At 35.4% G+C, this 24,237-nt stretch overlaps 1 protein-coding gene across 9 annotated transcripts in view; it reads right to left on the bottom strand.

Moving 5' to 3' along the window:
• The window catches only part of LOC110812754 (transcription factor jumonji (jmjC) domain-containing protein), a 104,586-nt gene extending 82,623 nt beyond the window's left edge, over positions 1 to 21,963 (bottom strand). For 3 of the 9 annotated variants that reach the window (XR_015818391.1, XR_015818390.1, XR_015818392.1), the window contains exons 1-6: positions 21,759 to 21,959; positions 20,296 to 21,669; positions 14,658 to 14,715; positions 14,335 to 14,457; positions 14,133 to 14,190; positions 13,837 to 13,973 (exon numbers count right to left, since the gene is read on the bottom strand). Coding sequence is in view for 5 of the 9 variants with exons in the window: in XM_088217764.1 (XP_088073890.1) it covers positions 13,837 to 13,973; positions 14,133 to 14,190; positions 14,335 to 14,457; positions 14,658 to 14,715; positions 20,296 to 21,623 (1,704 nt within the window). In the remaining 4 variants the exon portion in view is untranslated. Of the gene's footprint in view, positions 1 to 1,679; positions 1,920 to 13,836; positions 13,974 to 14,132; positions 14,191 to 14,334; positions 14,458 to 14,657; positions 14,716 to 20,295; positions 21,670 to 21,758 lie in introns of those variants that run through there. The other 6 variants (XR_015818393.1, XM_088217764.1, XM_088217761.1 and 3 more) reach the window with 6 other exon arrangements.
• Between the last annotated feature and the right edge of the window lie 2,274 nt (positions 21,964 to 24,237).

Here is a 24,237-nt window from a genome sequence, read left to right as displayed (position 1 = left end):
CAGGAAGATTAATGGTAACTGAGAACTAAGAGAGGCTGCCAATAAATTTTTTGCAAAGTTATATGAGGAAGAGTATGAGAGAAGACCCACAATGGAGGGCATTAACTTCAGAAGATTGTTCGAAAGCAACAAAATTATGCTGGAGGATGATTTTTCTGAAGAAAAAATTAAAGAGAGTTTGAATATGTGTAATGGAGCTAAAGCTCCGGGACTGGATGGTTTCAATATTAAATTCTTACAGAAATTTTGGAACGTGATCAAGGATGATGTAGTGGAATTGTTTAGGGAACTGCATTAAACTAGAAAATTTGTAAAATCCCTTAATTCAACTTTTATTGCTCTCATTTCCAAAAAGAAAGATGCCAAAGATTTAGGTGACTTTAGACCATTACGTTTGATGGGTTGTGTATACAAACTTATTGCAAAAGTCTTGGCATGAAGGCTTTCTAGGGTCTTTGGAAATTAGGGAAACCCAACATGCTTTTGTGGAAGGACGACAAATCCTAAATGTTGTTAATGTGGCAAACGAGCTGGTTGCGGATTTGGTGGGTGGTAAAAAGGAGGGGCTGATTTGGGCGATTTGTAAGCTGGATATGGAGAAGGCGTATGATAATGTTAGCTGGAGTTTTGTAGATTACATGCTTTGTAGATTTGGTCTTGGCCAAAATGGAGACTTTTGATGAATACATCTAGTACAACTTCTTTTGCGGTTCTTAGCAATGGAGGACCGTCAGAATTCTTTAGAGCGTCCAGGGGATTAGGACAAGGTGACCCACTCTCCCCAATGTTGTTTATTTTAATTATGAAAACCTTGAATGGGCTTATGAATAAGGCTAAGGAGTTGCAACTCTTTAAGGGAGTGGGTGTGCTAAGGAGCAACTTGACGATTGAAGTCTCTCATCTTTTGTTTGCGGATGATACCTTAATTTTCTGTCATCCAGACGTGAGGAATCTTCTTCACTTGAGGTGTATTTTATTTTGTTTTCAAGGGGTTTCCATTTTGAAGATTAATCTACAAAAATTGGAATTGGTTAAAGTGGGAGGTGATGGGGATGGAAGACAGTATGTGGCTGTGATGGAACGTAAAGAGGTCTTGTTAATGGTCAAATATCTCGGTTTACCACTGGGCGCCAAATATTAAAAGAGTGTTTCTTCGGAAGCGGTGGTGGAAATGTATGAAAGCATATTAGCTAGTTCGAAGAGAAAATTTTTGTCTAAAGATGGTAGACTTACTCTAATTAAGAGCTCAATGACCAACCTACCTATCTATTATTTGTCCTAACGGTTCCAGTGAATATTGCAAAGAAATTGGAAACTATTCAATATAAATTTCTTTGGGGTGATGATGAGGAGAATAGAAAATTCCATTTGATAAAATGGGAGGAAACCAAAAAACCTCTCAAACATGGTGGGTTGGGAATCAAGATTATTGTTGACATAAATATGGCATTGCAAGGTAAGAGGTATTATAAGATGAGACCTGAATATAGTTATAGTCAGTCTTTAAATCAAATAGATTAATTAATAGATTATGTCTCACGCATATACCCTAATTAAGATTATTCCATTTGATTTAAAGACTGACTATAACTATATTCAGGTCTCATCTTATAATATCTCAGGAGCTAATGAAACTATTTTAGTGAAATTTAACTGTCTCAATTCCCGGGGGATCGTACCAAAAATTCAAGTTCCTTTTGGATTTCCTTCTTGATCAATGACAACTGCGGTATTGTCATCATAGCGTATTATTGTAACAATGGGATGATATTTAAAAGAGGACAACAGACTGTGGAGGAAGATCATGTGGTCTCGATGGGGCGATCTGAATTAGGATAACAGAGGCGGGGCAAGGATTGGGAGACTGCATGGCATAAGCTTATAGAGGAAATCCTTGATGCAGTGGCCTCAATTTCTGGATAACCTGCGGTGGAAGTTTGGTAAAGGTAATAAAATTAGATTTTGGAAGGATGTTTGGACTGAAAATGAATGTTTAATAAAGAGATTACCTAGAACTTTTGCAATTGCACAAGCACAAAATATGTTAGTGCAAGATGCATACAGAAACAACAATGGTAGTGTTGAATGGTTGATTAATGTCACAAAAAATCTTCAGGATTGGGAAGTCACAGAATTTGAGAGTTTGCTACACCTTTTGGCAGCACAGCAGGTGCCTTCTGGGGAGGATAAGGTGTAGTGGAAACTGGAAAAAAACGGAGAATATTATGTCAGATCTTATTATAAGCATTTAACAAGAAGGGACCATGTTTTGACCCAATTTTCCGAGGTACGGAAAGCAAAAGTACCTCCAATAGTCGCTTGTTTTGCATCAAAAACATGCAGAGAATGCATATTAACCATTGACAAACTATAATCAAGAGGACTGATCATCCCCAACTGGTGCTATACGTGTATTAGAAATGAAGAATCCTGTAATCATGTACTGTTGTGGTGCCCTGTGGCTTTTGGTCTTTGGATTTAATTTACAGCCTTATTGGAATTAATTGGGTGACGTCTGGGTCTATTAGGGAGGGAATTGTGGGCTTGGAAAGGTGTGCATTTAGATAGTAGTTTGATTAAACTTATTCCGTTGAACATTTTTTGAGTTCTTTGAAAAGAGAGAAAATACAGAGCTTATGAGGGTAAGGAGACAGATTTGTATAGATCGAGAGATAGATTGATGCATTACTTTAGGTTTATATTGTTAGAACATGATATTATTAGTGATGTGAATTTTGGTAATATCATTGATTCTCTCACTATATTGCAAAGCTTTGTAAATGGGCGGTACCCCCGGTTTTTTGGTACCTTATTAATATATATTTATTCATACATTTTATTTCAAAAAAAGGGTGGGAGAGCAAACCGAAAACTCAAACCAAAATGGACCAAAATTTTCTTTTCTAATTCGCTAGCTAAAAATTAATAAAAGATAAAACTAAAATTAAAAATTGAATTTTTAAACCTTTTTTGTATTTTTAATTCAAACCAGTTTATTTTGGAATGGACTAGCACAGGACCAAAATAGATCAATGTTTCTCTATGTTAGGGTGTTGACCGATGACCGAATCAAATGTTAATTGGTCCGGTTCGATTTGGACCTGATAATGCACTCCTATTCAAGCATGGTGAGCAATGAATTGTGGGCTTGGCATGGTCTCATAGGGAAAAGAGAAGAATGAAGATTATTTCTCTACTCCGATTGCTACCTTATGGATGGTTTGAAAGGAAATGAACAATAGACTTTTAATGATGTCTCATCTTCTTTTGGTAGGAGTAGAGATGATAGTTCTGACTTGAAGCATTTTATTGAAGGGTAATCTTTTTGTTTTTATTGAGGGCTTTCCTTGTTAACAATTTGACTTCTTTATAATACCATTATTTTGTATACGGGTGGTATCCCCTCAGTACTTTTAATCATTACCATATTGGTATAGCTCTAAATGACTATTTGTGGGTAAATCAAAATATACAAAAAATTAGTAAAATGGTTGGGGTTTCACTTGTGGATTTGGAAGATAAGTTGCTGGAACTATTTACGGAAACTGAAAAAAAGAGATCGGAAATTCTCAATGAGGGAACGGGTGCGGAGAAGGTCAAAAAGTAATTTGAGGAGGGGAGAGCTAGGGAGTTGAGAAGGCTGCAGTTTTCTGCGAATAATGACAGCAAAAAGAAAGGCAGCAGGGATTAGGGGGACAATGGTAGGAAAAAATAATGAGTGGAAAAATTATCTAATGGACTGTTAGGGGGATTAATGATAAAACGAAGAGAATGGTTATTAAGGGTTGTTTGGGTCGATGGAAACCGGATGTTTGTTGCCTTCAAGAAACAAAAATGGAAGAAATCAACAATTTTGTTATTCATAACTTGTGGAAGATAAAGGAGGTCGGGTGGAAATTTATTCCGGTGAATAGGGCGACGGGGGTCATTTTAGTAATGTGGAGAGAGGACCAGTTGAGGTGTAGGGATGTGATTATGGGTGAATATTCCATATCTTGCTTATTTGAGTGTTGGCGGAGCGGGGCGGGGGGAGAGGGGGGGGTGTATGGAGAAAGTTGGAGGCTTGTAAGAATACATGGGGTGAGAAATAGGGGGTGGGGGCTTTAATTTGGTGTTAAGGAGGAGTGAAAGATTGGCGGAACAATTTTCTAGAAGAAGTGCGGAGGAATTTAGAGATATTATTGAATCTTTAGGGTTGGTGGACCTTCCGTTGATGGGGGGGTGGGTGGACTTGGACGAATGGAAGAGATCCTTCGGCGTTCTTGAGGATCGATCTCTTTTTAATATCTAACGAATTTTTTGATGAATTTATAGGTATATGCCAAAAAGTCTTACAAAGGACGGTGTTGGATCACTTCCCTATTTGCATTATGTCCGACGAGATCCAATCGGGGCCGATTCTATTTAGGTTGGACAATAGGTGGCTCAAGGAGGAGGGTTTTAGGAGGTTTGTGGAAAAAGTGTGGAGAGAGGAGAATGTGAGGGGTAAGGCTAGTTTTCGGGTTGCTAAGAAGTTAATAACTCTGAAAGCGGCAATTAAAGATTGGGTGAGGGAGGAGAAAGTAAAGGTGGAAGAGAATACCAATAGGTTGTTGGGAGAGTAAGAGGGTCTAGATTTGGAAGAAGAGTAGGGGGGTTTTTTCAAGGGAGAATGGGGAGAGGAGGGATGCGGTTAGAGTTGAATAGACTAATAGGTTATGTATGGAGGAAATATTGTGGAGATAGAAAGCTAAGGAGAAGTGATTGATGGAGGGCGATCGCAACACAAAACACTTTCATAACCTTGCCAGTCATAGAAGAAGGTGCAATTATATTGATGAAATGCAAATTGGAGATGATTGGGTTTCTAGTAATGAAAATTTGAGGGATGGTGCTATAAAGCTCTTTCAACAGTTGTATACTGAGGAGTTTGCCCGAAGACTGAAGTTAGATGGCCACCAATTCAAACAGATTAGTGAGATGAGTATGCACAACCTTGAGGAGAAGTTCTCCGAGGAGGAAATTCTTGTTGGTCTTAGAAGCTGCAACGATGATAGAGCCCCAGGACAAGATGGTTTTAACATGAAATTTTTGCAGGAGTTTTGGCCAATTAACAATGAGTTGGTGAATGTCTTCAAAGAATTACAACATTCCGTTAAATTTTTTGAAATCTCTTAATTCCACATTTATTGTTTTAGTTGCTAAGGTGGAGGGGGTTAATAATATCAGACAGTTTAAACATATTAGCTTGATGGGTTGTATCTACAATCTCATATACAAAGTCCTTGCGAGAGGATTATCAAGGGTGATAGGGGAAGTGATTGGGAAGAGTCAACATGTGTTTATAGAGGGTAAACAGATCTTGGATGCAGTGTTGGTTGCTAGCGAGGTTGTGGATGAGGTAGTGGGGAGGGGAGAGAATGGGGTTTTTTGTAAACTAGATATGGAAAAGGCTTACAACCATGTATGTTGGGAGTTTGTTGATTAAATGTTGGGTAGGTTGGGTTGTGGTGGTAAGTGGAGAAAGTGGATGAGAGCGTGCATTACAACGGCTTCATTTGCAGTGATGATTAATGGTGGCCCTTCTTTTTCAGGGCTTCTAGAGGATTGAGAAAAAGTAATCCTTTATCTCTCACTTTTATTTATTATTATTATGAAAGCCTTGAACAGGATTCTTGAAAAAGCTAAGGAGAAGAACTTGATGAAAGGTATTATGGTTGGAAGAAGATGCAATAGTCAAATGAAAGTGTCTCATTTATTTTTTACTGATGATACCCTTATTTTTTGTCAACCAAAAGAAGAGATGATCATGAATTTCAAATGTATTCTTTTATGTTTTCAAACTGTCTCTAGATTGAATATCAATTTGTATAAGTCTGAATTGGTGATGTTGGGGAGTAAGAGTAATGGTGACAGCTCGGCCAGGGGTCTTAGTTGCAAGCTTGTCAATTTGTCTATTAAGTATTTGGGACTACCATTGGGAGCTAAGTATAAACATGCGAAATCAGGAATCCAGTGATTGATTTATTTGAAAAAAAACTAGCAGCTTGGAAAATAAACTACCTTTCAAAAGAGGGAAGATTAACTTTCAGTAAAAGTACTCTTACTAATCCCCCTATCTCTTATTTATCTGCTTTACCTTTCCCTCTAAAATTGCAAAAAAGTTAAAGAATATACAATATTGTTTTTTTTTTTTTTTAGGGGCGGGGGAGGTGGGGGGGAGGGGCGATAACAGAAGCCATAAATATCATTTGATGAAGTGGGACAAGGTGAAACTACCAAAGTGGAAGGGTGGTCTGGGTATTCGGTTTTTGGTGGATTCGAACAACGCATTGTTGGGGAAGTGATTGTGGAGATGTCATTTAAAGGAGAGGAGGTTGTGGTGTAGGGTTTTTGGGGCGAGGTGGGGGGATACTGTTGGGAAGGGGAATAGTAGGGTGTCTCTTAGGCCTCATGGGGTGGATCTTTGGAAGGGTATTTGCATGGGTATGGCGCAGTTCATGGAGGGTATACAAGGGAAGCTTGGGAAAGGTAATAGAAGATGAATGGATTGGTAGGAGCAGTCTTCTGAATCAATTCACTAGATTGTATAATTTAGTGAGGAGAAAGAATATGGTAGTTGAGAAGGTATTTAGGGGAGTGGATGGGAAGAGCAGTTAGAACATTGATTTGGTTAGAAATTTAAATGATTGGGAGATTGATGAGTTCACAAAGATACTACAAGTTCTTGTTGATGTTCATTTACAAAACCACAGAGATAAGGTCGTTTGGAAGTTCAAGAAAGATGGTATATTTACTACGAAGTCCTTCTATGGCCATTTGGCTAATAAGGAGAATGTTGGCTCGAATTTCCCGATTTGTCATATTTGAAAAGCGCAAGCGCCACCGAGAATTGTCTTTTTTGCTTGGGAAGCGGGACGAGAATGCATTCTTACTATAAATAAGTCAATGAGAAGGATTCATACTACGGTCAATGGTTGCTATCTTTGCATGGAAGCTGCTGAATCTTACAATCATCTACTCCTTTGGTCAATGCATATGGTGTACAGCTTACTGGGTATAAATTGGGTGATTAGGGGCTTGGTCAAAAATGAACTTTGGGCTTGGGGCGAGGTGAGGATCAAACCAAAACTTGCCGCTTTGATTCCTTTTTTTGGGTGGTGTGGAAAGAGAGGAATAATAGAACATTAAATGGGTGTGTGAGGAATACTAGTAAAATTAGAGATAAGTGGTTACATACTTTTGGGACTTTAATTTTGGGTCATGATGTATATGAGTGGGATGATTTTGGAAGAGTATTGAATGTACTAACAGACTTGTAAATATTTTTATATAGAGATGGCACCCCTTTGGTGTCATATACGTAATATACAAGTTTTTACTTTAAAAAAAATCATATTAATATAACTTTCTTTAATTAAAAGTAAATTAAAAAAATTGACAAAAGCCAATATTCTAATAGAAGGATCAAAAGAAGGCATACAAACTATTTTATATCAAATAGCATATGTACAATTCACAAGTTAATTAAAACTTTGAAATCTTGTTCCAACAAACAGAAAAGTAAGCCTCTTCACAACTAAGCTCTTTATTCTTTACACAACCTCAAATAGGCAAGAAAACACCTCAAAAGTGGTGGGCTAACCAACTCTCCACAAAGGAGACAAAAACCCTTTTTCCCAATTTATGAAACCATCACACATCACAAGAACAAGATTTCTTTCAACATGACTGAGTTTTAAAGTTCTTAAACCTCTAGAAGGCCCTTTTTATATTAAAATATATAGATTATTACATATATGACCTGGGCCCAAGTCCAAGGAGAGCAAACCCAGGCCCAAGCGAGCCAATAGATTACCCTAGTAAGGAAAATGTGAGGAAAGGCAGCCCAGTCTGAGGAGAAAATTCTGGATTAAAAAAGGTAGGGCTGTATCCTAAGCCTTTCGACCCCAGTGAGGAAAAAAATGAAGCAGAAGAGGTAGTACTCATAAAGCATGTAGGTTTAGAAGACGAGAGAGAAAAAGGAGTTGAGTCTGAGATGCTAGAGCGAGAAGAGAAAGAAGATGATGATTTATGCTCAGTTTTCTCGACAAAAGAAGACTTAAAGAATGAAGGAAAATTTCTTTCAAACAGTAGACAGGGTGAGGACTTGGGGCAACTTGAGTTGGTGACAATTGAGGAAGATGTTCCAGTTCACAACCATTATTGCAACCAAGAAATAGAAGAAATCTTACAGATTAGCCTAGCAGACGTCAACGTGGTGGAAGGGACCGAAGATGGCTACTCTCTGTGGATCGCTCAGAATGTTCAGAAGTTCAGCAACTTATTTGGTGTCTCCTTAGAAGGTATGGAAGCCCTAACTTACTTCTACTTTTCGGAATTGGAAAAGAAGAAATTGGCATAAAAGAAAGAGTTAGGGGTAATGTAAAAGGCAAGAAAAAAAGCTATTGGGGGCACACCCAGAGAGCTCAGAAGATTGGAATCTTCCATAAATTATGAAGGTAGGAAAAAGAAAGCCACATCTGAGTGGGGATATGATGACAATGATAAATGATAAACAAAGTTATTTCCTGAAATGTAAGAGGCATTAACACCTATAGTAAAAGGCTGATAATAAGGAGTTGTTTGAATAAATGGAAGCCGAAGGTAGTATGTTTACAGGAAACCAAGATGCTGTGTATTGCCGACGAGGTTATTAAAAGCCTGTGGGCTGTTAACAGTTTGAAGTGGTGTGTTTTGCCCGCGAATAGCTCTGTGGGGGGAATGGTGATCTTGTGAAGGAAGGATAGTGTTAGGTGTCAGGAGGCTGTGATTAAAGAATGCACTATTTCTTGCAGATTCAAATGCAATAAGGAGGGTTAGAATGGAATTATACTGGGTCTATTGTTGGGGAAACCGTGAGGAGAGGTTGACATTGTGGAGGGAATTAGTAGAGTGCAGGAACAATTGGGGTGGAAATTGGATTGTGGGGGGAGATTTTAACATGATTATGAGAAGGGAGGAACGAAGTGGGAGCAATTTCCACTCGGGGGGGGGGGGGAATGGCCGGTTTTCTGATTTCCACCGACCTGTTACCTCAATTAGGGGAGGTTTGCCAAAAGAGCCTCCAGAAGCCCATTTCCAACCATTTTCCAATAGGGCTGGTGATGGATGACATCCAATGGGGTCCTGTTCCTTTCAGATCGGATACCGGTGGTTGAAGGAGGATAAATTTCATTCTTTGGTGGAAAATTTTTGGAATGCTACCTTGGTGAAGGGATGTGCTAGCTTTCGGATTGCTCAAAAACTCAAAGCAATCAAGAATGTGATAAAAGTGTGGGCTAAAGAGAAGAAAGAAAAACAGAATGTAGAATTCAGTAAAATCATGGAGGAGATTAATGTCCTTGACAATAAAGAGAGTGATGTTGGCCTATCTTTAGAAGACAAAGAAAAAAGGGATTCGCTGAAAGTGAAACTGGTCACTATTTTAAAAGCAGAGGAATCTTCATGGAGCAAAAATCTAGGGAGAAATAGATCCAAAAAAGAGACTGTAATACCAAATATTTTCATACCATTGCTTAGTAAAGAATAAGAACCAATTACATTAATGAGATTCATATGGGAAACAGTGTCATTAATGGGAATAAAGAGATTAAAGAGGCTGTCAAAAACTTCTTTGCAAATTTGTATGAAGAACAATTTAACTAGAGGCCTACTCTAGATGGACTGGAATTTCAGAGATTATCTGGGCTAGCATACAGTTTTTGGAGGCACCATTTACCGAGGAGGAAGTTTTGGAGAGCTTGAGAGCATCTAATGGTAGTAAAGCCCCCGAGCCGGATGGTTTCAACTTGAAGTTTGTCCAAGGATTCTGGTATTTAATTAAAGAGGACGTAATGTCCATGTTTAATGAACTTCATCATTCTGGGAGGTTTTTAAAATCTCTTAATTCCACTTTCCTGATTCTTATCCTTCAAAGGAGAGGGACAAATGAATTTAGGGACTTCAGGCTGATCAGTTTAGTGGCCTGTATGTACAAATTAATTGTTAAGGTGTTGGCAAAAAGACTCTCTCGTGTATTCAGGGAGGTTATTGGGGAGTGTCAACATGCTTTTGTTGAGGGGAGGCAGATTTTGGAGGCTATTATGGCTGCCAATGAGATGGTAGATGATTTGTTCACAAACAAGAAGGATGGGCCGGTATGCAAACTGGACATGGAAAAAACATACGATCATCTCAGCTGGAGTTTTATTGATTACATGGTGTAAAATGGGGTGTTTGGTTCTAAATGAGGCATTGGATGAAGACTTGCATCTCCACTACTTCTTTTGTGGTGATTGTTAATGGAGGGTCATCTGAATTTTTTTCTGCTTCCTGTTGGCTAAGGCAGGGTGATCCTCTCTCACCACTACTGTTTATTATTGCAATAGAGGCTCTAAATGGTTTACTTTGCAAGGCTAAAGGTCTGAATTTATTGAAAGGTGTTAAAGTTGGGAAAAGGTCAAATGTTTTTGAGGTTACATGCCTTCTCTTCACTGATGACACCCTCATATTTTGCCATCCGGATATCAGGAACCTATTACACCTGTGCTGCATTCTCCACTGTTTTCAGACTGTTCTAAGCTGAAAATTAATCTGTTAAAATCAGAACTTGCTAGAATAAGGGGTGATGGGGATAGCAACAACTATGCTACGGTTCTGGGTTGTAAACCGGTGAAGTTCCCCATGAAATATTTGGGGGTGCCTTTGGGTGCAAAATTTAAAGATAAAGATACTTGAGAGTCAGTTATTGAAATGTTTGAAAATAGGCTTGCGGGGTGGACGAGGAATTTTCTATCCAAGGGAATGCGTCTCACTTTAATAAAGAGCACGATGGTCAATCTTCCCATTTACTATCTTTCGACACTCACCATCCCTAAAGAATAGCGAAGAAGCTAGAAACTATATAATGTAGATTTATTTTGAGGGGATGAAGATGGGAATAGGATGCATCACTTGGTTAATTGGGAAGATATCAAAAAACCAGTTAAAAGGGGTGGATTGGGCATAAGATCCTTAGTATACATGAATATAGTTCTTCAAGGAAAATGGCTTTGGAAGTTTTTTAAAGGAGGAGAATAAAATGTGGAGAAATTGTGTTTGTCCATTGGGGTGATCAGGCTTCGGCTGGTGCTGGGGCAGGTTACAGGCCGCACGGGCGTGGCTTGTGGAAGAACATCATGAAACAATGGTCGAGATTCCTTAACTGCACCAAATGGCAATTGGGGGAAGAGGACAAAATCAGGTTCTGGCAAGACAAGTGGGCCGGTGAGGATAGCTTATAGAATAGGTATCCCAGAATTTTTGAGTTAGCATATTCAAAAGGTTTGGTGGTGGCTGAAGCATATTGGTTTTGTAATGGCTGTGTTGAATGTTATGTTAGGGTGAATAGACATTTAAATGACTAGAAAATCAAGGAGTATGGAGAGCTCTTGCTGACACTGGAGGACCAAAATATCAAAGAGGGCTCAGACAAGATTATTTCGAATCTTGAAAAAAAGAGAAATTTTTCTGTTCGGTCATATTACAGGTTCCTGGTTGGTGGGGAAGAGGAAGGAATTCTGAACTTCCCAATTAAGCAAATCTGGAAAACAAAAGTACCCCCTAGAATGGAATTCTTTGCATGGGAAGCATGTGGAGAAAGGATTTTCACTATTGAGAATTTAAGATTGAGGGGGCAGATTATTGCAAACAGGTGTTACCTTTGCAAGTGTGCTGAAGAATCATGTAATCATCTTCTTTTATGGTGTCCAGTTGCCTATAGCTTATTTATGGGTTCTTCAGGATTTAATTAGGTGATTGTTGGGACCGTGAGAGGGGAAATTTGGGCATAGGATGAGCTTAATTTCAAATGTATGTTGCCAATTTGATTCCTTTGACTATTTTTTGGGTTCTTTGAAAAGAAAAAAATGTTAGAATTTTTTAGAAGAAAGAATTAGCTTTGTATAAATTTAAGAAATAAGTGAATTAATTATTTTGGAACTACCTTGTTAGGTCACAATATTGTTAGAAATGAAAATTTTGAGGGTATCATTAACATATTAATTACTTTGTAAATCTTTCTGTTTACGGGTTGGTACCCCTTTTTTTGGTACCTTGCTAATATACACATTACTTTTTATTTCAAAAAAATATTATTATATATATAATAAAAGTAAGAAAGTGGAGATTTTTCTTTGAAATAAAGTACAGAAGTGGAGAATAAATCCTCGTACACTAATACTTGGAAGAAAAAAAGATGAAAGAACCACATAAAAATAAATGAACAATGCATCTCAATCTCAGTCCCATTGCAAATTAGCCAAATTAACATCCCTAGAGTAATCATAAGCCTTGGCCTCCAAAAAAGTAAAAAAAGAACCAATCTATCCCCTAGGAAAAACAAAGGACATAACCATCCTTGAGAATTCACGACACTCCAACAATATTCACAAACCAGCAAAGAAAGCTCTTCTCCAGGACACCTTAGCCTCTTTCTTCACCCAAACTACCCAAAAAAACATAGGTAGAAAACACTTTAGGGAAGGGACCAGAATCTCTTAGCCATCTCATAATGCAAAAAAACATGGCAATGGGACTCGGCTCCCATGAAACACATAACATACACATCTGGGAAAAAGCATGGTTGGATCTGCAGACTTGCCATAGGTCACTTGTGTTGAGCCTTTTCAAGTCAACAATCCAAACAAAAATACCAACTTTATAGAATCATAAACACTAGTGAAAATCTTGCTTTCACAAAAAGATTTATGGGCAAGATGGGTAAAGAGGGATTCACAAAAGTACACACTCAAAGAACCCGAAGCGGGTTTGGCCAATTCTAATATTGGTTATGGAGAGACAATAAATGGCACAAGGGCATACATAAAGAAAGCACAATATCTCACGCTCAATCATTTACCCTTCTCTTTTTTTTTTTGGAAAGAAAATGTATAATCAATCATTTTCCCCTCTCATAAAATCAAGAAAAATGGACATAGTTAAAGAAAGACGAGCATCTCAATTTCCATCTCAACCAAGCATGCCCTCAAAATAAAACCTAGAATCACAAAGGGCCTTAAACAAATTATTTATATTATCCATACTTTTATCTCAAAAAAAAACAATTTATTTAGGTTATTCATTCTCCAATCTTGCAAACATGAAGCAAGAACTACATCCAACACCATTTCCAATAGTTAAGGAAAGACGAGCTCACTTTTGAGTTGCAAGATAACTAGTGTGGTGAATCAGGTGGGCCAAAAAAGATTTGTAAGTTTTTGTGTTTGAAAATTAAATAGCTTGTATAATCTCAATTTTGAGATGATACCTTGAGTTAAAAATTACTTGGTCTATAATGCGTGTGAATTTGCAAAAGATGTAAGAATTTTTCATCCTTTAACTAATAACAAAAGTTTTGTTTTTTTTAATGACTATTAGTTCCTATGTGTAAGTTCCTACTCAAACTGTGACATCTAGACTCTCCACTAATAATTATTGAGAACATCCAAGAAACTCCAATTAAGCATATCATATACTTCAATTAAACCCAATTTAAGAATGAAATCTTTTTGCTTCTTCCTCAACCACTTCATTAGCAAGATGATAAACATCAAGCACTCCCCCCCCCCCTCACATTGCAATAAGGCGCTCTGATTAATATTGTCCCCCCACCACACATTGCAATAAGATAGGACCTTGCGGCAAACGATCTGGCTTCCCAACACTTTGATTAACAGCATTATCTAACGCCTCGACTCTTCTCTTTAACTATTGTCACTAACATTCACCCAATAAACAAAAAGGAAAGAAAAAAGTAGCCACTCAAAAAGAATATGTGAAAGATAATAGAATTTGAACCTTGGCAACCACACAAAGAAGCTCCTCATGAGATATGATGGCAGATTTATGATACCGTTTATATAATTCTGACCCAAAACCACCATGAGGTAACCAGTCAGCAGGAGCAAAATTGACAGCCTCTGCACAATTTAAACCTGAAAGGCCGCACAGGAACATGTTATCTATTGCTACTTTTTTTCTATTTATCATGATGATTCATTTAATATTTTGAGGACAGTATGTCCTATGAGTTTTTATCGCTTTAGTGTATCTCGGTCCTTTAAACTAGAAACCCATGAAAAAGTATGGCATACCAAAATTGAATCCTCCATGGTAAGATCTGGGGAATGTGATGACAAAATTTCCAGGCTCCTGCGCAGAAAAAAATTTTGAAAAATGATACCATCAATAGCCAACACAGTAGACCAATTGAAAACAAAAACCTGAATAAAATTCTGCATGTTACTACATTGGAAGATATATTCAGGTATTAAACTATTTCCTTGCATATCAAACCTGTAGTGTAGTATAGACTGGAACTCCACTTTCTCGCAGAACAGATGGATTCAACATAGTGACAAGCTGAAAGAGTAAATCAGGCTGTGCATCAAAAAGATCAGGAAGATTATTCCTCATGACCTACAAGAAAATTGACAACAGAGATGAAAAGAATGTGTTTGTCACCCTTAAAAGAGAAACAATTTTTTAATAAGCCCAACCAGGAAAAGTACCTCAGCCATTCACGAAGCCAAAATGGAAAAAGAATAATTAAGTATTGCATAACATAGGAAATTACTTGGCACTAGTAGCAGAAAGTTATTAAAAATCTAAAGAACTACCTTTTCAAATGCATCAGCTTCACTTCCAGGGACACTGTACCAACATTTAGGCTCTCCCCTGAGAACAGAGTATAAGTAGTAAGAATGAAACTTCTGCGAGAGCTAATATCTTATAAACTATGGAAATGTAACTATCACTCAAGACCAAGCATGTGGAGAGCAAATGTAGTTGAAGATTTATATTCTCCATTCAGTGACTTGTCAGCACACAATATTATTAAAAAAAAAAAGGCTTTGTCTCTTGAGCTGCCACCGGTGGTCCAAGAAGAACTTCAAGCCTGATAATAAGAAATGAAGGGAATAAATGGAAAACAGGAAGATCCTAAAGTGGGTATACTTTGATAATAGAAATAGTTATCTAACTGTATGTTTATGCACGATTGAGGTATTTAACTTATTTAAGAACTAGTATCAATATGCTTATTGATGGTGTAAGTTTATTATATCCTATTAAATTAGGATCTTATTTACTTAGTCTCTATTATAGGTTATTTCAATTAAATAATATATTTTCCTATCAGTAAAATTCCTAGATAGACTTGAGATATTGATTTGATTATTAAGATCCTTCAATTTTGGTTCGTATAAATTTTCTTTATATGAGCAACATCCCCTTGGTGCCTATTACTATATTCTCTCCTCTTTTATTTCAAAAAAAGAATGTTCAAGCTCTCCTTGTCCTATGTCGGGAAGACACGACTATATCGATTTCACCAGGAAGGAGCACTAAACCTTCAAATCAACACAGTCAAGTTTTTTCCTACCCGATGAGAATTGAAGTCTCATCTACATTGCAAACTTTTATAGTGTTTGGCATCATCAATTTTGCAGGAATAGACACTGCAAACCTGTTCAGTCCTATGTGTGGTGCCAAAAAAAATAAGTAAAAGGCCATCTACAAACAGAAATGAGAGAACCATTTCGTTGCCTCATTTTGTTCCCATTTTGGTGGAACATATTTGTAATATTAGTTGTAACAAAACATAAATACTGAATTACCAAATACTCATACATTATTTTGCTTATTTCATAAACTACCATTCGCCTCCATTTATCAGCTCATATAGCCATACATAATATTGATAACATTTTTATTAAAAATTTAAAATAATAACGTTTGACATTTTTGTTGTTGCATAAATGCGATTATTACATACAATAGTTAGATTTCATAAACTACTTCTTTTGTGCAAGTAATTTTCTATTTAATACTTTTGATAAAATTAATTATCAAAAATAAGATAATACTGATTTATTATATGAGTAATTTATGAATATAAATAGCTTAATATATTAAAAAACTCATTACCAAATAAAATAATGATGATCTTTAAAACAACTAACATTGAATTTAACATATGTAGATAAAATTTAAAATAAAGTTTTATTTATAAAAAAATTAAAAATTAAACATTAAACAATACAAAGGACATTCTAGTAATTGCACAACATATTTTGTATTACTTATTGGTAACAATTTTGTTCAGCCCAGTACCTATATATCAAAGCCACCAATTTATCGTCTTGTTCTACATTGTCATGTCTAGTTCTATCCCTGTATTGTTGCTTCAGTTTGAAAAGTGCTACCTTAATTTATTATTTGTATTTCTTTATAGTAGCTTATTTTCTAATAGTGTAAGTATTTATTTATGGTTTAAATTCTTTTTTAGGGTTTCTAGTACTAATTAGTTTAGGATTAAATCAAAGTCTATAAATACTCTTGATATTCTTTCATGAGAATAAAAGGAATTTACAGCAGCTATATTTTATGATTTTGCCATAAGTGTGATTATGTGATGCAACTGAGTCTCTCCTTAAGAGTGAAATCTTAAGAGATTCAAGACCCATCAAAGAATAAAATGATTGAGAGAATATAATGTCTTGTTATTTCTTTTTTAATCCAAGAACCCATCAAAACCAAACTCCCAAATTCTTTGGTGTAATATCAAAAAAACCTTGTTTCAAACTGCACATATTATCTCTAGATTTTCCTATATCATATTTGTTGAGTAATTTTGAGTATCAAGATTTCTCACTTGTAATTTGCAGATAACACAATCATGCCCTTTCGGATAATGATCAGTTGGTTAACAATGTGTTCACTTTACTCTAGGTTTTTAGGCATCGTTATTAACCTCCATCTTTCCTTTGGGACTTAATGATTCTTTCCTTCTTAGAGGTTGAGGCTCGCGGTTTTTTGAAGGATATGTCTTTGGCAACTCTGCAACAAGATTGGTGGAAGCAATGTTTATTTTTTTTTCCATGATCTCTTAGGAGCACTTCCAATCCTTTTTTCCATGATCTCTTGGGACTTAATGATCTTCTCTCCTTAAAAATCAAGGCTCATGATTTTCTGAAGGTTATATCTTTGGCATCTCTGCAGCGAGATTGGGAAGCAACGTTTGTTTTTTTTTCCATGATCTCTTAGGGGCATTTGTAATCCTTTTTCCCCCATGAACTTTTAGTGGGTTTAGATCATGGGATTCCTCATCCTTTGCCTTTCCACTTCTTTTCTCCTTTTTCTAATAATACTTCTTTTACTATTAAAAATACACCTAAATAGTTATCTCAAAAAAAAAATACAACTAAATAGACAAATGACAGCTCTAAAACCTATTTCTCTCCCAATCCAAAGCCAATAATAGAAATTCATGAGTCATGAGACTAAAGATCCAATACTATGTGTTATTCATGGCGGTTTGTCCATTGAGGATCTAGTATCCAATAACTTATCTCTATTGGCTAAATTATTTTGGCATTTTTTGCAGGAACCTATTTCTCTACGATACATGATGATCAAAAAGTATTCATGGTAGTCAGAGGAGTGGAGGTAATGTTGTAGCAGGTAATTTTATTACCATAAGGACACATGGAAGGCCATCTCCCATTTGCATGACCTATATATTCCCCTTAGCCCCAAACTGCAAGATGGTTCAGGAGTACTATTATTGGAGGATCTTTGGTTTGGCGATAGCCCATCAATAAATTGTTTTCTTCGTCTTTATAATATTTCTTCAAGTCACATTGCCGCTAGTTAGTTACTTTTTTTGTCACACAAAAAAGACTGTATCTTGAAACTTCCATTTTTTCAAGAGCCTTAATGCTTGAGAGGCTAATGACAGTTTAACCCTGCTGTTAGAGACTTCTCAACATTCTAAGTAGCTTGATAGCAGGATCTGGGTCTTAGACTTATTAGGATTGTACGCATGTGTATTTTTATTTGACCACATAACTCATAACTCTAATTTCTTTTTGAAAAAAAAAATAAGAAGTATAGTAAGATTCATTAATTCACAAACATCCACGGGCATGTCAACCCATGTATAAAAAATATTTACATGTCAATCAAAACATCAATAAAATTCTCAAAATCCTCCAATTGTATAAAAATGATAACTCTTTATCAAAAAAACCCAAGGTCTGAAATCATCTATCCCAAAGCTTGTTAAAGTTATCTTTCATCCCCTAAAAGCTCTCATGTTCCTCTGTTTCCACACCGTCCAAAAAATAGTAAGGGGAATGAGACTTGCATGTTTTTTCCCTTTTCCAGGCCCAAATCTCTTCCCTGACTGATCCAGCCATCACCCAACTGATTCTCAAGAACCCATAAGTCATGGTTCATAACTTACACACAAGCGGACACCAAAAAAGGATGTTATTACAAGACTCCACCTTCCTTTTGTATAGAAAACATCCATTTACCAATATTTTCCCCCTCATCAGCTTATCAATAGCAAGAATATAATCACGACCTATTTCCCATGCAAAGAATGCAACTATAAGTGGAGCATTAAACTTCCAGAGTTGCCAAAAAAGAAAAATCGGTTCCCATAGCGTCATTATTGCTCAAATAAATATAGAAAAACTTGAGTGAAAAAGATCTTCTAGTATTGAGTGTCCAAATTGGTTGGTCATTACTTCAGTTAATTGAGGCAAACGACAGTATATGGACGGGAGTCTCATAATCGTTAATTTTTAAATTATTGAGATTTCTCAAAACTTCCACATACTACTCCTCTCCCCCCCCCCCAATTATCTCTAAATGACTCATAAACCAAGATATTCTTGTTCCATGCAATAGTATAGATCTAGAGAAACTATTCTCTAATTAATCCCCCCTCTTAACCAAGTGTCTTGCTAAAAATTAATTATATTCCTAGTACCAACCCTCCACCTGATAAAATTCTGGAATTTATTCCTACCTATACATATTTTTTTCCACATCCGCTTCCTGTGCAATTTAGTCGAACTCTACCACATTCTACCCACGATTCCGAACTTCATCATTATCACCCTCCACGATAGGATACCTTTTTCATTCATGAATCTCCATAGTCACTTACTTTGTAAGGCCAAATTCATCTCCACTAAAGATCTCAACTCGAAACCTCCCTAAGATATAGACTGTTTAATCTCTTCTCACACCACCAAGAGATACTTTTCCTATCCGCTGAGTCACTCCATAAAAATCGACACTGAATTGATTTCAGTCTCTTACCTACACTCGAAGGGATTGTCAAAATGGATATGTAATAAATGGGGATATTGGCCACCGTACTTTTAATGGCCATCATAACTCTTAACTTCTATCATACTCCTTTCACAAACATGCTTAGAAAGCTAAAAAAATCCTTTTCAAGTTAAGGTACTTATTCGGACCGCTGTTCTTAACAGACTCAACATTAATGAATTGTTGCAAACTTACAAGCCTAATCATGCTCTTTCTTTAAAAATCTGCGTCATGTGTTGCAAGAAAGGGAAATTCATAATCATTTATTTCTTCAAGCAAAGTGGCTTGAAAGTTGTATACATGGTTGTTTGATGTTAAGGTTAAGGTACTTTTTTGGACAATTGTTCTCAATGGACTCAACACTAATGAACTGTTGCAACTCACAAGCCTAACTACGTTCTTCCCCGAATGCTTGTGTTATGTGTCACAAGAAAGGGGTTATTCATAATCATTTATTTCTTTAATGCAAAGAACCTTGGAAGTTGTATATGACGATATTCAATAATTTTTTGCTTGATGTGCTTTATCCCTCCTTCTCTAGATTGTTTCATGTGTTCAAACTTGTATGGAACGTAGGTGAGACAAGAAGCTAAAACTCTTTGGAAGGACGCTTTGATCGCAAGCCTGTGAACATTACAATTGAAATAGAAAACAGCATTATTAAAATAGTACCTTCTCGACTCAAGTTTTGTGGAACTAAATGACATCTTTGGCCTTCTTATTGGCTACAGCCCATGGGCAATTTACTGGTATCTTTATTTTTGCACTACACCAAAATTGGGGGGCAATAATGTGGTGATTTTTGTTCTGTTCAGTTGTAACTATATTTTGGAATTCTTCTATCAAAAGGTTCTAGGATATTGTACTTCATATTTTCTTGCCCCTAATGTTATTTCTTTTCCTACTAAAAAAATTCCAAGTCACAATAACCATAAAACATGAAAAGAAGCTAATAAAGAAAATTTCAGTCTTCTCCTTGTAGATAAAAGTTTATTCATTTATTTACAAATGGATACATTTATTGTCAGGAAGGGAGATGGGCAGAGACATATATATGCGGGAAAGAACAAAAAATGTGTGCAGATTTAAACAAGTCAGTACAGTGACAAGGAAGAAAATAATACATACCAGTGTAAATAATTAATAGAGTAAAAACAATGATCTTCGAAATGCCAGCAAAAAGATGAGAATAGCATCCCAACATAGAGCCACGGCACCATAACCCCGGTGATGTTATGATGAACAGCTCGCAACATTGATCCTTTCAACTTTGGCAAGTTGTTGAGATTCCATGGGCTGCAGCAGTATTCATCCCATACCTTGGCCTCAATCGATTCAGGTCTCCGATCATTTACCAATGGGAAACCACTCCCGTAAATTGAAGTATCCAAGTCACTACCGTATATAACTTCAACCTCACCGATAGATCCCTCCACGATTTCCCAAAATTTTTTCTCCATTAGCATCCGTGAAGCAGATCCAGACCCAAACCACTTCCTTTTCGTCCTATCAGCCAATCGCCTGAAAGCTTCCAGTGAAAATTGTTTACCGGGCACAAAACCAAAACTGTCCTTATCTGAATTCAAACACTCTAAGCAGTACCAATTCCCTGGAGGAATCTTCTCTAAGGGCGGTGACAAGCAGTAGATATGCCACCCTTTGTTACACCTATCACACAAAAGCATCACTTCCCCATGCAACCCGCTTTTGCATTGTTCACATTCCTGATCAAGCTCTTCTTCCAAATTACAAACTTGAACTTTCTCACTGCTATTATTTCTTCGCCTCCTCTTTGAGCCCAAAAAATTAATTCCATGTTCACTCTCCCGAAGATCATATATTCCCCTCTTGAAACATTTCACATCCTTACTACTCAACCGATTATAATATTTTTCATACTCGAACAAATGCTCTCTATACAACTGACATAAGACATGCTTAGCACACTCGGAAACTTTCCTTCCTGACCTCACAAACCAAGAAACCTCCCCCCACTTCTTCCCATTTACAACCTTATCATATCCACCAAACCTCTTCACTGCATTAAATAATTTGCATAAATCCAACTCCTCACCTTCAAAAATTATCTTCTTCTTCAGCTTTCTACCACAATGATCCTCCAAAAAACTACTGTACTCCAACTCGAAAGTCTTTGAATCACAAGAAGAAGGCCTTGCCTGCAATTGGTGAATGGCTTGTGTTTTTGTCGGAAATGTGAAAGAACCCATATCCAATGCAAATGGTGGTTTCCAACTCTTTGGTGGAATAATTTTACAAATTCCATAGGGCTCAGCCTCCGGCCTGATCTTATATATATAGTCTAAAGGATCCCTGAATTCCTCTTCACTAGGATAGTATACAGGTGCCTGCGGTATATTCAATGGCCCGCTTGATAACACACCAAGGTTTTGCCCTACAACCCCCTTCTCCACAGCTCGAGGTCTCCCTTTACCCATTTTCAGTTATCACCACCAATACTACCACAACGCATGAACGCAGAAACTACATACAAACCAATACCAAATGAAGATAAATATTGGTGTAATAGTAAAAGGAACAAAGATAAGAGGATTTTAGGGTTTTAAGCGTACCTCTGCATAAGAGAAAGACACTGGACCAGCGAGTGAATAGTAGAGTGAAGGGTATTCTTTTCGTGGGAGATTTGGTTATAAAGTACTGGGAGGTTGTTAATTTGTTATTTCCTCTTAGGGTTAGGATATTACCAAAATGGGGTCTGAACCTCGAAGATTTTACGGAAATGGTAATCCTCCTTCAGATCTTTTAGGTGGGCTGCGATTTCATCGCTGTTGCGTTTTGCCGCGGACCCAAATCACGCGGAATCAATCCTGAATTCTACTTTGGATTTTGTTGGAAAGTGCTGCAACAAAAAAACGTATTAAGTATTTAATTTGTTTAATAATATTTACTTAAATTAATTAGTAATATTTATTATAGTCAGTTTAAATAAGAGGCAGAAGGAAAAGTTCTACACTGGTAGGGAACAAAGTTCTCTTTTTTTTTTCTCGTAGTAGAAAAATATTTTATATCTAAAAGTTGATTTCTTACAACGTAAAATTTCTAGTAAAATATTACTAAGATAGTTAATTAATTGTCATCCCTATAAAACATACTACTTTGGTGCAATAGAACAATTAGAATTATAATAGCGTATCTAATTTTAATTAAATTTATGCTATTTAAAATATATTATTTTATATGACTTTTGTTACGAATTTGGCATTAACAAATTGTCTACCAAATATAATGTTATTTCTACATCGAATGGAACTAAGTTGACATGTAATTCTATGATATTTTAACTTATTAATTATGATAACAAAATTATATAACACTTTTGCGTGTCAAACTTAATATAGAGTGAGTATTAAAAAAAAGTGTATAGTTGTTATTTTATTTTTCTAAATGAACTTTGTGAGAAATTTTGATATAGTTTTAAATTTTAATGTAACTATAACTTTTATTTATGTGCATTAGTGCTTATTTTTAGTTTATGATTAAGGTTGGTTTTTTTTTTTTTTTTTTTAGGTTGTTGTCATGTTTTTGAAATTTAGTTATTATTATTGGTATTTGAATGAAAGTACTCTAATAATAAGTTATGACCTTCATATAGGCATTATATTTATGGGTTTTTTGGATGTTAAAATGGAGATAAATATAGTCTATTACTAATATAAAAAATAATTGAATGTAGTATTTTAATTAAAATATAAAATAAAAAATCTATAAATAAATAAATGAAATTCAAAATAATAATAATAAATAAATCATATAAATAATAATAATGGTAAAATAAATAAAATGCAAATGAGACCTCATGAAAGGAAGCATTATTTGACAAGTGCTCTTTGACTTTTATGCGAATACCATATGACGAATTTGAAGTGATGAAGACCTCCTTGAAGATAATTGTTTTGTAATTTTTCTTTTTTAGATTTTTAAGCTTGTTCCTTAGTTTGACGTATTTTAAACCATCCATGTTCTTTTAATTTATAAATAAAGTAATAAAATCAATAATGTATATATGAAATATAATACACATATCATTTAGAAGATGAAAAATAAATAAATATAAAAAATGAAACAATGTGTGCAAACCACAAATTATTAGGAACCTTGCAAGTATGGTGTTTACTACATGTCTATGTTATTTGTGTCGTGAATTTAAAAATTATAAAAATATAAATAATGAACATTATTTTATATAGCGTCGAATTTTACTTTTTATAAAATGATTGAAGTTTCATATTTTACCATAATAACAATATTAAATTAAATTATGATTTTTGTAATTTACCTAATAGTGACAATAAATATTTGAATAAGAAATATAAAAACTTGAGAGAAAAAAATTCTAAAACTTCAAAGAACTAGTTGTAAGAATTGTTTGTGTGAGTCATTGGTTCTGAATAATCTCAACTTAATATTTATGTTGGTAGATCAATTGTTTATGCATATGATAGATATGATTATTTATTTATGTTTAATAGAATCTATAAAAGACGTGTTTTATTTTCATCGAGTTAAAATAATATATCGATTCTTCTGGTCAACTAAAGTTATCATTTGATTGTCATTTTATTATATACAAAACAAAATTATAATTAAATATTTAGTTATAATTGGAAAGACACTTATTTTTCTTTATCAATCGATATTTTTCTCACATTTATTCATTCAAAATAATGAGACAAATTCAACTAATTTGTTTATTTATAAGAAATAATAAACAATTTATTATATATAAAACCATAAATATTTCATTTGTTGATAAGAATAAGTATCAAATAAAGCAAATATATAAAGAAAAATACTATGTAAATAAAAATAATTTTGATAAATCCATTGTAATATATCAAAAAATAATTAGAAATAGAAAAAAAAAATTATTCTGATTTCCCTAAATTTCAGTCATCAACTTTTGCCCTCTATACACCACATTTTACCTAGTGCCCTTTTAAAAAAAATCTCCATTCTCTATTATTGCTTTCTCTTTTTCTCAAGGAGGGATAAAACCTAATTAATATCAAATAATTACAATTATAGTCGTCT

This window comes from Carica papaya, chromosome 4 (assembly GCF_054855325.1).
Source record: "Carica papaya isolate Zhongbai chromosome 4, ASM5485532v1, whole genome shotgun sequence".
In the NCBI taxonomy this organism is placed as follows: domain Eukaryota; kingdom Viridiplantae; phylum Streptophyta; class Magnoliopsida; order Brassicales; family Caricaceae; genus Carica; species Carica papaya.
The sequence above is the reverse complement of the archived record's forward strand: the minus strand, read 5'-3'. Positions and strand labels throughout refer to the sequence as shown.